The sequence below is a fragment of the Xyrauchen texanus genome, chromosome 32 (genome assembly GCF_025860055.1).
Source record: "Xyrauchen texanus isolate HMW12.3.18 chromosome 32, RBS_HiC_50CHRs, whole genome shotgun sequence".
Taxonomy (NCBI): Eukaryota; Metazoa; Chordata; class Actinopteri; order Cypriniformes; family Catostomidae; genus Xyrauchen; species Xyrauchen texanus.
Window position 1 is genome coordinate 7,471,862 of NC_068307.1, and position 15,864 is coordinate 7,487,725.

Genomic DNA, 15,864 nt, shown 5'->3' on the forward strand with positions numbered 1-15,864 from the left:
TCACACAATTGATAAGAGCTTTTGATTAATGTGATGTTTGGAGGAATGTGCATCACAACCACAGACAATATACTTGGGCACATAGTAGAGATAATCTCATTTCTATGGCAAGGCTGGATAGGCTTTATGTGTTTAATTATCAAGCAAATCTTGCTAGAGAATGTAAAATAATTCCAGTTGGTTTTTCAGATCACTGTTCTGTTGTCTGTAATATGTTTATTAATTCTGTGCATTTAAAGAGTGCTTATTGGCATTTTAATACATCTCTTTTAAATGATAAAAAGTTTATTGGAATTTTTAATTTGTTTTGGGAAAATTTTAAGGAACAAGAACAGTTTTATACTTCTTTGCAACAATGGTGGGATTGTGGAAAGGTCCACATTAAACAGTTGTGTCAAGAGTATGCTCTTAATGTCACTAAAGAAATGGCTCAGTCAATGAAAAAGCTATAAAATGAAATCAGAGAACTTTTGAGTACAGCTTCTACACGTGATGGTGATTGTTTTGAAAGCAGTAAATCCAAAAAAGAATTGCTTGCAGACTTATTGGGTATGAAAGCTCAAGGGGCGTTAATCCCCCTTGGGGAGTTTGTGTATATGCATGTGTGTCTGTGTGCAGGACTTATATGTATGTAGCCTACTTGATGTAGTTATAATAACTTAGGGTACAAGATATTTAACTAGATTATAATATAGGACTTATTTACTTTTAATTAAGATGACTAGAATAAATAAATTACCTAAAGGTTTAATCCTTGCACATATTAATATATGTTGTCTAAGGAACAAAATTCAAGATTTGTCTTTATTTTTGCAACTGAACAAAATAGACATACTTATGATTTCTGAAACTCATCTGGATCACTTCATAGACAATTCAGATGTTGATATAGGGGGGTTTTCAATTTATAGAAATGATCGAAACAGTTTTGGAGGAGGTGTGGCTATTTATATACGGGATCATTTCCCTGTTAAACTGAGACATGACTTAATGGTTGATGATGTTGAAGTGTTATGGTTACAGGTATATCTTCCTCATTTAAAACCTATTATTCTTGGTTGTTGTTATAGGCCACCTAGTGCCAGGATAGAGTATGTAAATGGTTTATGTAATATGCTAGATAAAGTGACTGAGGAAAACAGAGAGCTATATTGGTTGGGTGATCTAAATATCGATTGGCTGTCTGATATTTGTCCTTTGAAGAGCAAGCTTAAAACCATGACAGACACCTGTGGTTTATCTCAATTAATGGATCAACCAACAAGAATTTCTAGTAACAATACAGGATTTTTAACATCAAAATGTATTGATCATATTTACACTAATAATCCTGATATGTGCTCAATGCCCATTTCTGTAACAGTTGGCTTTAGTGATCACAACTGTATTGCTGTCTCCAGGAGAACTAAGTTACCTAGAGCCTGTCCTAAAATTATTATGAAAAGATCTTATAGGGTATTTAATGAGGAGAGTTATCTAAATGAATTGGAGAATATTAAATGGAATTTGATAAGTGACATTGATGATGTTGATGCATCCCTTTATTTATGGATTGTTTTATGAGAGTTGTTAACGATCATGCCCCATTAAAGAAATTTACAGGTTGATACTGAGTTAAGGAGCTTAATGGCTGAAAGGGAAGAGGCTAAAAAGGTTGCGGTTATTTCGGACTCTTAAGGACAGAACATTTTATTGTATTCTAAGGAATCAGGTGACCAAGGTGAACAGAGTGAAAAAGAAAGAATATTTTAAGAAGAGAATTGACGATAGCGGTACAGATAGTAAGAGAATGTGGAATGTACTCAATAAAATCATGGGGAAAAAATCGACTTGTACTTCTTTTGTTGAATTGAATGGAGTTTATTTGATTAAGCCAATACAGATTGCAAATTATTTTAATGATTATTTTGTTAATAAAGTTTCTAACTTTAGAGAGTCAATGAAATACACTGTTGATTCCAACTCAGATGAGCTAATTGAAAGGTGTATTATGAAAGATAAACTGTGTAGTTTTGAATTTCATCAGGTTAATGTTGTGCAGGTGGAAATGTTGTTGAGATCTTTGACTGTTGGTGGGTCTGCTGGTACAGACAACTTGGATAGTCGGCTGTTGAAGTTATCAGCTGGACATATTTGTAAACCAATCTTTCACATTTTTAACAGATGTTTGATTAGTGGTGTGTGTCCAAAACTTTGGAAGGAGGGTAAGATAATTCCTTTACCCAAAGACACAAAATCAACTTTCTGTGGTCCAAATAGTAGGCCTATTAGCATCTTGCCTATTCTAAGTAAATTATTGGAAAAGATTGTATTTGAGCAAGTGCAAGATTACTTTTCTAACAATGATTTGACTACTATGTTTCAGCATGCTTATAGGTATGGTCGTTCCACCTGCACTGCAATGACACAAATGTCGGATAGCTGGCTAACATCAATTGATAACTCAATGCTAGTGGGTACACTACTATGTGATTGACCATGAAATTTTGATTTCTAAACTTATTAGTTATGGTTTTACTTTCTCAGCAATCAAGTGGTTTAAGAGCTATTTGTCGGAGAGGTCGCAAAGAGTTTATTTTAATGGTGCATTATCTAGTAGCAAGTCCCTGGATTGTGGTGTTCCTCAAGGAAGTTGCCTAGGACCTTTTGTTATTTTCAATTTTTACAAATGATATGCCGTATATACTCAGTAAGGCTATTGACTATGTTTGCTGATGATTCTACTCTTTATTATGCAGCCCCTACATGTTCAGAGCTTGATCAGGTTCTGTCTTGCGAGATTAGCAAATTGTATAATTGGATCAAAACAAATAAACTTGTTCTAAATATTTCAAAAACTGTGAGTATAATGTTCGGTTCGAAGTATAGATTATCTGATAATCCTAAAATTAATATACAAGTAAATGGTCAAAATGTACAGCAAGTAAAAAAGGTGAAGCTTCTGGGACTTTGGCTCGATTCCACATTGTCATGGTCTGATCACATCAACAAAGTTGTTGCTAAAATGGGTAGAGCTGTTGCAGTAGTGCGTAAATGTGCACAGTTTTTAAAATTACAGTTGTTTAGTCGTGTTGTCTGTACTTTGTTTTTGTGTCATTTGGATTACTGTTCTGTTGTATGGTCTGCTGCATCAAGCAGTCATTTAAAAAAATTACAAGTGACGCAAAATAAGGCTGCAAGACTGGTTCTTGGTTGTTCTTCGAGAACTAGTGTTGCAGAGATGCATGAACGTCTTGCTTGGCTGGTGGTCAAGAATAGACTATCTGTTAATATGTTAGTATATTTTCATAGAATTATTAACACTCGGATTCCTAAATTTCTTTATGATAATATAATTTATTGTTCAGATATGCATTCACATTACACAAGAGGGGTGAATAGTCGACAGATTTCTTTACCCCTACCTAAATCTGACTCTATGAAGAGGACTGTGTTTTATAGGTCAATTGTATTTTGGAACAATCTTCCTGTTGTGGTTCGTGAAATCAAGGGAAAAACTGGTTTTACAAAAAGACTAAGACTGTATTGGTTTTCAACATCATAATATCGTCTGGATTGGTTGAGTGAGGTTGCATTATGTGCTATTATGTTGTTCTTTATTATGTGCGTTATGTTATTCTTTATTATTATTTTTTTTTGTTGTTGTTGTTTTTATTTTTAGTTTTTGTGTATTTATATATGATATATTTGTGAGTAATTGTGATTGTAATTATTGGCTTTTGGATGTATTGTTTGGACCCCAGGAAGACTAGCTGTCGTCTCGGAGTCAGCTAATGGGGATCCTTTTAATAAACAAATAAACAAATCCGTTCCCGTTTTCAAAGCATTTCACAAATGATGCACCATCTAAAAAAATTTCAATTTAGAAAGAAAGAATGGCCAAATTCGCATCATTCATTCATTAAACTCTGATACAGGGAAAGAGCTTACTGAGCCTAGTGAAATACGCAAACATGCTGTTGTTTTCTACTCAAACCTTTACAAATGTGAATTGTCTCAAAGAGAAGATGATGACTTCACTTTTCTTAATGATCTTCCGAAGATTGATGAAGAGTCCAATTCTATGCTTGAACAATCTTTGTCACAAAATGAATTATACACTGCTATGATGAGTATGGAATATGAAAAGACTCCTGGCATTGACGGGATTCCTGTTAATTTTTACAAAATTTTATGGCCAGTGATTGGTGAAGATTTCTTTTTGATTTTTAATGACAGTTTGAATAAAGGATTGTTACCGTTAAGTTGTAGAAGAGCTGTTATTACTTTGTTGCCTAAGAAGGGAGATCTCCAAAACATAAGTAACTGGAGACCGATTTCTCTTTTATGTACAGATTATAAAATTGTATCAAAGGCTCTAGCTACAAGGTTAAGTCAAGTTCTGAGTCAAGTAATACATTCCGATCAGAATTATTGTATACCCAATAGGTCAATCTCTGACAACATATCATTGGTCAGAGATGTTCTAGAGGTTTCAAGGTTATTTGGTGTTAATGGTGGTCTAATTTCGCTGGACCAGCAAAAAGCCTTTGACCGTGTAGAACATGCATATTTGAGAGAGGTTTTAGAAGCTTTCGGTTTTAGTCAGAGTTTTATAAATATGATTGAGGCCATGTATCGTGACATTGAGAGTATACTCAAAGTCAATGGTGGTTTGAGTGCTCCTTTTGAAATTCAGAGGGGAGTTAGACAGGGATGTGCCATGTCGGGAATGCTATACTCACTGGCCATTGAACCTCTGCTTCATAAGTTAAGAACCGAGTTGAGTGGTTTTACTATTCCACACTGTAATGTCACGTTGCACCTTTCTGCTTATGCTGACGATGTAGTTGTTTTTATATCTAGTGCTGATGATATTGAAAAATTTGAGATTATTGTTAACCGTTTTAAAATTATTTCTTCTGCAAAAGTTAACTGGGGAAAAAGTGAGGCCCTTTTAATTGGTAATTGGAGTAGAGAAACTCCCAGTTTACCTGGAGGTTTAATCTGGAAGAAAGACGGATTTAACTATCTTGGTATTTTCTTAGGTAATGAGGATTTTGTTCAAAAGAATTGGGATTGTATGTTAGAAAAAATCAAAGGGCGTTTACAGAAATGGAAATGGCTACTTCCCGAAATGTCGTATCGAGGTCGTACACTTATAATTAACAATCTGGTGGGGTCCTCGTTATGGCATAAACTTGCTTGTGTTGATCCTCCTGTTGGACTTTTGCCTAAGCTTCAAGGAGAAATGGTAAATTTTTTTTCTGGGACAATTTGCACTGGACACCCCAAAGTGTTCTTTTCCTGCCAAGGGATGAAGGAGGTCAAGGCTTGGTAAATCTCGTCAGCAGAGGAGCGACTTATCGGCTACAGTTCATTCAGCTTCTATTGACGGGACCTCAGAATTTAGTGTGGAGCCCATTAGCACAAACTATTTTATGTGGAGTGAATGAAATGGGACTTCATGCTGCTCTTTTCTTAACGGATAATACTCTTCTGAAATTGACTGGACTACCTTCTTTTTACAAAAGTCTTTTTAAGCGTGGAGACTTTTTAAACATAAATGGACAGTCGGCTACATCTCTTTTCTGGTTGCTTGAGGAACCTGTGGTGTTTGGGAGTCGCCTTGATGTGTCAGGAGATGACTTTCCAGGGATAAAAGACTTGCTTGTGTCAAAGAAATTACTACAATTGAAAGATATCATTGACAAAGCAGGACCTGAACTAAAAAAATGCAGAAACTGTTGCTATACATCTGGATATAAGATCAGTGAGATTTGTCAGGAAGTTTCTGAACAAACTGGACTTGAAATTAAACCCCAAGGAAAGAACTTTACTCGGGAGATACAGTATGGGTGACATTTCCCCTGACTCTAATGACTTTTTTCCAGACATCAGAATTACACCTGATCTTGAAAACACCTCATATAACAGTCCACTGTTGTGTTTGAATAAAAATGAAAATGTTGATTTTTGTACAGTTAAAGGAAAGGTGATATACAGATGTATGGTGAAGATAATAAATAAACATACATTAAAAGACAGAGTTGACACAGTATGGAGAGACAAGCTGGGAATGATAGAGGAAATTAAACCAGAGTGGAGAGTACTATACAAACCACCTTTGACTAAAAGAGCAGGAGATCTCCAATGGAGGATCTTACATGGTGCAATCGCTGTTAACGCTTTTGTGACGAAACTGAATCCCACTGTAAATGATTATTGTCCTTTCTGTTCAGAGAGAGAAACAATATTCCATTGTTTTATGAATTGTGACAGACTTTCTCCCCTTTTTGATCTTTTAGAATTTTTATTTTCTTTATTAGGGTTTTTGTTTACAAAGCAATGTTTTATACTTGGCTTTAAGTATAGTAGACTACAGAAGTATAAGTGTCAGTTAATGAATTTTATGGTTGGTCAAGCCAAATTAGTGATTTATATCTCCAGAAGAAATGAAATAGAACAGAGAAATGCACAACAACTTGTATCAGTTTTTAAGAATATGTTTAAATCAAGAATTCTTGTTGATTTTAATTATTACAAAATGATGAATGCAATCAATGATTTTGAGATTGAATGGTGTTGTGATGTTGGTATGTGTTCCGTACTAAATTATGAGTTATTTTTTATACGTGAATTAAGGTAGTTAAAATCATGTAGTGTGTTTTTTTTTGTTTGTTTTCTTGGTTGTTGTTTGGCCTTGAAATAACAGTTTTTTTAATAAAGTGTTTTAAAACTCAACTCTCCCTATCTCTCTGCATGCCTAATATACTCTCTCTCTCTTTCGGTTGATTTGAGCAGTAAGGCTGAAGTTTGATGGGCAGATCTACACACTTACTGCACACAAAGAAACAGAAATCCAAACCAGCATAAAGAACAGATGCATGTGGTAACAGATACTGTAAGTTTTAATCTGACCAGTTGTGTTGTCGAGCTGTTCTCCCATACACTGCATTAAAGGTTAGTTCAACCAAAAAATGGTAACTCTGTTGTCATTTGCTCACCCTCATGTCATTCCAAACACTTTTGAGGAGAAATGTTAAAGAATGTTGATCCTGCAAAAAAAAAATAAGTCTTTCTTTTTTCAATATGGAAGACAGTCATATGGGTTTGGAACAACTTTGGGGTGAGTAAAAGATGACAGACTTTTCATTTGTGGGTGAACTATTCCTTTAAGATAAGTAGTTTCAAGACAAACACTCAATATGCCTGTAAACTACAAATATGTTCAGGCTGTACTGTTTAATTAAAACCCTGTTGACAAACAGAGTACACATTACAAATGGAGTTCAAATAAGTCATCTGGGGGATTTAACAGCTTCTCCGCAGCTGCTTACAAATTAGCTCACACTAAATTATCCAGACTGAGGAATTTAGATTTGTTGCTTCTGGAACAGCCACATAAAACAGCTATGAGAGTAGATGTACAGTAGCTCCAAATGATGAACCAAAATACTGAGACAGAAATGCATGCACAACACCTCCATATACAATTATTTTAAGATTTATGCACTTCAATATCATAACATAATTCCATAAAATAAAATGTTGTAATGTGTAACAAAATTAAGTTAATAAAACTTAATATATTTATTTTTATTAAATATTACTCAAATCAATTTGATGGGATTTTATGTTGTTATGAAATTGAAATGTGTAAATATTAAATTAATGTATATCATCGTAGCTCTTTTCAGAATACTGGAAAGCTCAAATGCAGATATTTACAATGTTAAATTAATTCATGTCAATAATTTCAGCTTCCTGGTCAATTGGTTTGTCTTGTTTATATGAACGTTGTAAATGGGTCACGTTAAATAATAAAGTTTAAGTATCTTCATGTTTATCATTAAAGTGACATGTTAAAGATTTTACAAGTCAAACAGGTCAAGCTAAAATACAAAAAAAAAAAAAGAAAAAAAAAAACTTGCATAAAACTTACACTGATGATTTGATTTCTGTTACAGAAATATATTGAACATTTTAAGATGACATTAATTTCCCTATATCTTCCCATAACAGAGTGGGCATGTTTTGCTTGACCACATATATCTAACATCACTAGATAAAACAGAAGAGTTGCACACTTCAAATAACTCCATCATGGTTTTGCTTAGTGGCTGATGTCACTTCTTATGTTTGACAATTTTATATTAAAGGTCACAGTATCACGACTGGTGTACAAAAAGTCAAGGGACACAAAAAAAAAAACTGCACTATCAGTCTCAGAATTAAAAATTAATACATGAGAGAGAGAGAGAGACCATAATCCTTAACTGTATATAAAAGAAAGAAGAAAATAAAAACTCAAAGATTTTTGACGTGCAGCTCTGGGTACATTAATAAATGACACAAGTGCAATACATTAAAATGATGTCAACTATATAAATGTGACTTTCTGGCCCACATCAGTGTCTAATGTTAGAAATAGTCTTTATTCTTTTGATCAATTCCATTAAAATTGTAATAGGCTGAAATCAAACATACATTTATAGAGTTGAAGTCAGAAGTTTACATACCCTTAGATTCAAGTCATTAAAACTGATTTTTTTTTAACCGCTCCACAGATTTCATATTAGCAAACTATAGTTTTGGCAAGTCATTTAGAACATCCACTTTGTGCCGACATGAGTAATTTTTCCAACAATTGTTTACAGACAGATTGTTTCACTTATAATTGACTATATCACAATTCCAGTGTGTCAGAAGTTTATATACTGTGCCTAAAGCAGCTTGGAATATTCCAGAAAATTGTCACACCTTTAGACAATTAGCCAATTAGCTTCTGATAGGAGGTGTACTGAATTGGAGGTGTACCTGTTGATGTATTTAAGGCCTTCCTTGAACCTGCCTCTTTGCTAGACAACATGGGAAAATCAAAAGAAATCAGCCAAGACCTAAAAAAAATCTGGTTCATCCTTGGGAGCAATTTCCAAATGCCTGAAGGTACCACGTTCATCAAAGAACAATAGTACACAAGTATAAACACCATGGGACCATGCAGACATCATAACGCTCCGGAAGGAGACACATTCTGTCTCTTAGAGATGAACGTGGTTTGGTACGAATAGTGCAAATCAATCCTACAACAACAGCAAAGGACCTTGTGAAGATGGAGGAAACAGGTAGACAAGTATCTATATCCACAGTAACACGAGTTCTATATCGACATAACTTGAAAGGCTGCACAGCAAGAAGCCACTGCTCCAAAACTCCCAAAAAAAAGCCAGATTACAGTTTGCAAGTGCACATGGGGACAAAGATCTTACCTTTTGGAGAAATGTCCTCTGGTCTTATGAAACTAAATTTGAACTGTTTGGCCATAATGACCATCGTTACGTTTGGAGGAAAAAGTGTGAGGTTTGCAAGCTGAAGAACACCATCCCAACCATGAAGCATGGCGGTGGCAGCATCGTGTTGTGGGGGGACAGGTGCACTTCACAAATTAGATGGCATCATGAGGAAAGAAAATTATGTGGATTTATTGAAGCAACATCTCAAGACATCAGCCAGGAAGTTAAAGCCTTGTCGCAAATGGGTCTTCCAAATGCACAATGGCCCCAAGCATACCTCCAAAATGGCATACCACCAAAATGACTTAAGGACAACAAAGTCAAGGTATTGGAGTGGCCATCACAAAGCCCTGACCTCAATCCAATAGGAAATTTGTGGGCAGAGCTGAAAAAGTGTGTGTGAGCAATGAGGCCTACAAACCTGACTCAGTTACACCAGTTCTGTCTGGAGGAATGGGCCAACATTTAAGCAACTTATTGTGAGAAGCTTGTGGATGGCTACCCAACAGGTTTGGTCCAAGATAAACAATTAAAGGCAATGCTACCAAATACTAACAAATTATATGTAAACTACTGACCCACTGGGAATGTGATGAAAGAAATAAAAGCTGAAATAAATCATTCTCCACTATTATTCTGACATTTCACATTCTTAAAATAGTGATCCTAACTGACCTAACACAGGGAATGTTTTCTACGATTAAATGTCAGGAATTGTGAAAAACCATAATGAGTGAAAAACTGAGTTTATATGTCTTTGGCTAAGGTGTATGTAAACTTCTGACTTCAACTGTAAATCCTATAACTTAAATGAGGACAAAAAGGCACAAATTGTAGGAATGACCTAAACATATCCAAACTGCAGTGACTTTCAACTTCTCAGAACATATCGTCTGCCTGAACACAACATAATTTAGGAGATTGTCAATTGTGTAAGCACTTTTTTCTTAATATTTAAACATAATAACAACAGCGATGCACGCTGTTAAATGCACATAACGATAAATAAAATATAGACATTCTCTTAACGTTTTGTTTATTTTAGACCTACTATTCATCATACTTTCGATGTTTGATCTTTTTTTGCTTCACTCGAGCGCCATTGAAATAAAGAACTAAATGCCTAAAACATTCGTTCGTGATCAAATCTTTTAAGTACACAAATACACAGATTTACTTTACTTCCAAGGTTTCAGACGTAAAATACAATATATATATTTTTTTTAATGAATCAGTTGAATCAACGATTCAGTGACTCGTGTCTCATAAAAGATGCTCTTTTGTCATTGTGAAAAATGGTGACAGAACGAATCTCTTTGGTGAACGAATAAAATAAAAAGTCACTGTAAAAGCTGTCAAATTCAGGACGGTATTAATAATGTAACATTTCAAGGATGTTACATTACGGTCATCCCATTGTCTTTAAATAAATGACATGTTCGGCGCAGGGTTAGATGATATGATCACATTTCTGTCAAACTTATTTTTATACAAACTGTACTTATCTCACAAGTGGTAGGTGTTTACTCCTGAGGACATGCTATGTCATTTGAGTTCAAGTATTGCAGGTTTTCCTTACAACCTGTCAATAACTAAAACAAGTTGCTTGACTGATGGACAATGGACTAAGTTCCAATACTGAAGTAAATCACTCAACTAAGCTGCCTTATTCATTTCCTCCCTCAGCATTCTCAGTGAAGCTAGGGGCGCTCGTACCAAACATGAGCCACAGAGGTTACACAGTGCACTATAGTATCCCCTCCCCTAAAAATAGCACTAATCAATAATATAAAAGCCATACTGACTGAAGGGCCCAGCAGAGCCATTCAATGGAAAAGTGGCACCAGCCAAGTTTCTTGAACACTTCATAGCAATTTTTGAATGTCTCACTGATTTGTATTAGAAAACACCTTCCTGAGACATTGCACAGACTTGATCTAGACAGCAGAGCACTTCACGTCTTTCTCCATTTCCAAAAGTACCTTCTAGTCCCAGAATTGGAATTGACATTAAAAGCACTGGATGCTTTTCACAAAAAAAGGCTCCTTTAGTCAGGATAAGGCAAAGTGTTAGTATGCACTAAACGGTGTACACACGCTTTACAAAAACAAGACTTAGTCGTATAATCGTTTAGTTTAAGTGGTATTGACTGTAACTGGCTGTGCAAAAAGCATGTAGATATGAAGCAAGCATAGTTTTAAGTGAACTGCTTTTGTCATGGATTTAAAATTGGAGAGAATCAGGTGGAAAAATACATTCCAAGTGTTCAGCAAATGGGCAAGTGATGCAAATTATTTTTCACCAAAGATCAAAGTGAGGAATGTGAACTAAAACAGCTTTCCAGAGGGCACTGTGTACTGCAGTTCAAGAAATGAAATAAAGCCCAAATTTCGTATATATATATATATATATATATATATAACACTCCAATATATAAAGCTTAAAAAAAGTGATTGAGACTCTGTAGTATGAACTTTTACGTCTTACGAATGTTTTCCACAGCAGACAATGCTTGATATAACAGTAAAAAGAAGTGTTTAAAAACACAATGCATTTCTGATTCTTAAAGCTGAAAAGATAGCACTGTTTACCCAAAATGGGATGCATAAAGATGCAACTTACAAGTCCCTTTCGCTGGTGTAAACAAAGGCATGTAATATGCAAATAAATATACAAAATCAAATCAGTTCATAAATATACAATATATATATAGTTTTATTCAAGTTGCTACATATAATTTTAATTATGTATAATAACAGTACAGACATTTATGTCACAAAAAACACTAAAAGAGACTAGCAATGCACAGCTGTTTGGTCATGAGTTTCAGATACCTGCTGGAGGCACCTCACAAACCTGCAAGATGAAGAGTAGCAACTACATATGAATTAGTATCATCCATTTTTTCAAGTCTCATTATCCAGTATTAAATGAACCATCATTTGAAACTTAAACCAACTTAGTCAAGTCAAACATTCATCACAGCATAAGGTTAAAGTTTTGTATCTAAAAGAGCTATACGGCAACTCAAGGGCAATCTTCAGAAACTGTCTAAACAGTAATAACAACATTTAGCCAGACATGTGTAGTTATTGCAGCATGAAGTTATTGAAGTCAATATGCTGTATTTAAGGACAAACAGTCCAAAGAAAAACTAAATCAAGTCAGACACTGTAACAATATGACTTGAAAAGTTACTGCACTAATAAATAAACAGTATGATAACATTAGTTAACTGGTTGAGACAATCACAAATAGTTTCCCCCCTCAAGAATGTTGACATAAGGCCAGCTTATGCCACTGCTTTACATGTCTAGCAAGAATTGGTTGAATAATCTATAATTATATTCTATTAAGGGTGTTTCCAAGTACAATGCGCAGCCACATCCATGCCAATACTTTTTTGTTTGAAAACTCATTGATTTTGCTACGTTTACACGTCTCATCTACGCTACAACGGCGTATTCCCATGAAAACGTTTTCCATAACTGCACACTCTGGAAAATGACGACGTTAGGAACTTCAAGTTACAATTTTATTTTATCTAACTAACTACTATGACTAACTAAATAAATAAAATGACTAACTACTTCTCTAAAATTATAATCAGATTACTTTACTTTTCAATGAAGTAATCAGTAATCAAATGACTAATTACTTTACTTATAAGTTACTTTCTAAAACACAAAGTTCCACTCAAGAAATTCAAAATATTGTATATTTTCTCCTTGTTCATTTTCGCACACCTCTCAGCTCTCACAGAAATGCAAACGTATGTACATTTGAATTGTATTACACATAATTTTTTACAAATATTTGTAACCCAAGTGTAACGTAGTTCAATGGAATGGAGGAGGCGAGAACCGGCTTGTCAATATAAATAATAGTTTAATATAAAACTTAAACAAAAGACAAACACACACATGACGGACATGTCCGTTAACGATCTTTCTCTCTCTCTCTCCCCAGCACGATCCTCTGCAGTCGACCTTTATCCCTCTTGAAGGCTTGATTAGCCTAATACGGGACCGGGTGTGTAGGATCACGACCCGGCCCCGCCCTCCGCCCTGCCACACCAAGTAATGTACTTTCAATGAAAACTGTTTACAAGAATTTAAAATGTAATGTATTACACTACCTGCCTAAAAGTAATCAGATTACAGTAACGATTAACCCTGTAATCCATTTACACCCAACACTGGTTAGTAAACAGAAAACGGAGGTTTCAAACTTAAATTGATTAGCGTGGACGTGGCCTGCGACTAAACGACACTCAAGTATAAAATATATTCTCAAACAAGTTCTTGACGCTGAATTTTTGTCATTCTCTCAAAAGTGTTCGAAATTTGAATTGTTTGGCATCACAAAGTGGATCGTCACAGTGCAATATTTGGACTCTGTGTGAAGGTCACTGGGATGCTTGGTTTCATTTTAAAATCATTTTCGACTTTTTTTGGCATGTTTTCTGCGTAGACAGTATGGACATTTCTGAGTTTTCCATAACAGACATCAGATTTCTGAAAACATAAGCCCTCCAAGTGAACGATTACCCCCAATTCAAAGCCCTCTGTATGAAATACTTGTATCATATTATTCATACAGTAGCTACATAGATATAGATATATAAACAAACAGATATGCAACATTCACTGCTGTTATAGTACATTAAAATGCATGAGTTTGATAAACTCTGAGTAGACTTGTATATAATTCATTGACTGTTCACCTGAACCATATTAGATACAAAATAGTTATTTATAATACATACATCTTATAATCTATTTTAGTTTCAGAAAATATATATCTCAGGATGAAGCAGAGAAGATGAATTTCATCTGAAAATACACAATACAATAACATCCCATTAATACACAGAACGAAAAACAAATATGATAAACTCCTGATAAACTGGTTTACGGTCAAACGCAACTCTAGAGCTATGAAAGCAAAACACCTTGATTACTCAATTTCAGTTCTGTTCAAGATGCTTCCTTTAAAGGGATAGTTCACCCAAAAATGAAAATTCAATCATCATTTACTCACCCTCAATGTCATCCCAGATGTGTCACCATTTCTGCTACTGAACACAAATTAAGATTTTTATAAGAATATTTCAGCACTGTTGGTCCATATAATGCAAGTGAATCACATAAAGGCAGCATAAAAAGTGTTCCATAGGATTGCAGTGGTTAAATACATATATTCAGAAGCAATGCAATCACTTTAGGTGAGAAACAGACCAATATTTCTAACCTTTTTTTTTTTTTTTTACTATAAATCTCCAGGAAAAAGGACTTAATTTTGATCTGTTTCTCACCCACACCTTTTATATCGCATCTGAAGACATATTTTTAACCACTGGAGTCATGTGGATTACTTTTATATTGCGTTTATGTGCTTTTTTTAGCTTGAAAGTTCTGGTCACCATTCACTTGTATGGACCTACAGAGCTGAGATATTCTTCTAAAAATCTTTGTGTTCTGCAGAAGAAAAAAGTCATACACATTTGGGATGGCATGAGGGTGATTAAATAAGAGAATTTTCATTATTGGGTGATCTATTCCTTTAATTACTGAACAAGGTAGGGTGCACTGATACCATTTTCAGACAGAATGAGTACCAATTCTTTTTGGTATTCGCCACTACCTGTAATGCTGTAATTTTCAAGTACAGTCAAGTGGGACTGGTGATTTGAGGGTTGTGATTGAAATATTTTGATATAGGACTCATAGGACATTCAAGGAAAATGCGCTTGGTACACCTGCTCGTCTGTGCGCATGCTAGATGTGATCTGCACCCATGCAGTTAGAAAACATTTGACAAATCCACTTCTTTCTTGTTTTGCTGCCCATGAGGCAACGTTTATGCATATTATGCATATGCAATGCATGTATCAGATTTTGATATCTGAGTATATTAACGATTATGGGTACAGAAGTACAGCCTCAGACCTGTGCATCCCTAAAACAAGGTGTCATATTGTATCATGGAGACCATAGGGTATGTTGGCTGCCATTCAGACCAGCGTTCCAGGTGAAGGGAGCTCGGAGCCTGACTCTTTCTTAGTGCTCCCCTCTGAGGGGAAAGGCTCTGGGTAGAGAGAGAGCTCCACAGACCTGCCATGAAGAGAGAAAGAATAAAGCTGAAAATGGCAGAAGCAAAACCTCAAACTATTTAAAGGAATAGTTCACCATAAATTATTCTGTAATTCTCTCGTCATTAACTCACCCTTATGCCATCTAAAACTCGTATGACTTTCATTCTTCTGCAGAACACGAACAAAAGATATTTTGATGAAGATATAATGTGAAAAGATCCATTCAATGCAAGTCAATGGGGGTCCAATGCTTCCAAGCTCCAAAAAGAACATAAAAGCAGCATAAAGGTAATCCATACAACTCGTGTGGTTAATCCATGTCTTCTGAAGAAAGTAGATCGGTTTTGGATGAGAGGGACCAAAATGTAACTCCTTTTTCACTATAAATTTGACATCTGCAGTCTCCTTATAAACACATCATATCACCATCAAAATGTCTTTGTGTTCCGCAGAAGAAAGAAAGTCATATGAGTTTGTAACAGCAGAATGGTG

At 35.0% G+C, this 15,864-nt stretch overlaps 1 protein-coding gene across 2 annotated transcripts in view; it reads right to left on the reverse strand.

Annotated features, from left to right (window-relative positions):
* Positions 1–12,004: 12,004 nt before the first annotated feature.
* LOC127625633 (coiled-coil domain-containing protein 120-like) overlaps positions 12,005–15,864 on the reverse strand; it is a 35,614-nt gene continuing 31,754 nt past the window's right edge. For both annotated transcript variants that reach the window (XM_052100924.1, XM_052100923.1), the window contains exon 9: positions 12,005–15,391. In XM_052100924.1, the coding sequence (XP_051956884.1) occupies positions 15,292–15,391 (100 nt within the window). In that variant the 3' untranslated portion in view covers positions 12,005–15,291. The remainder of the gene's footprint in view (positions 15,392–15,864) is intronic.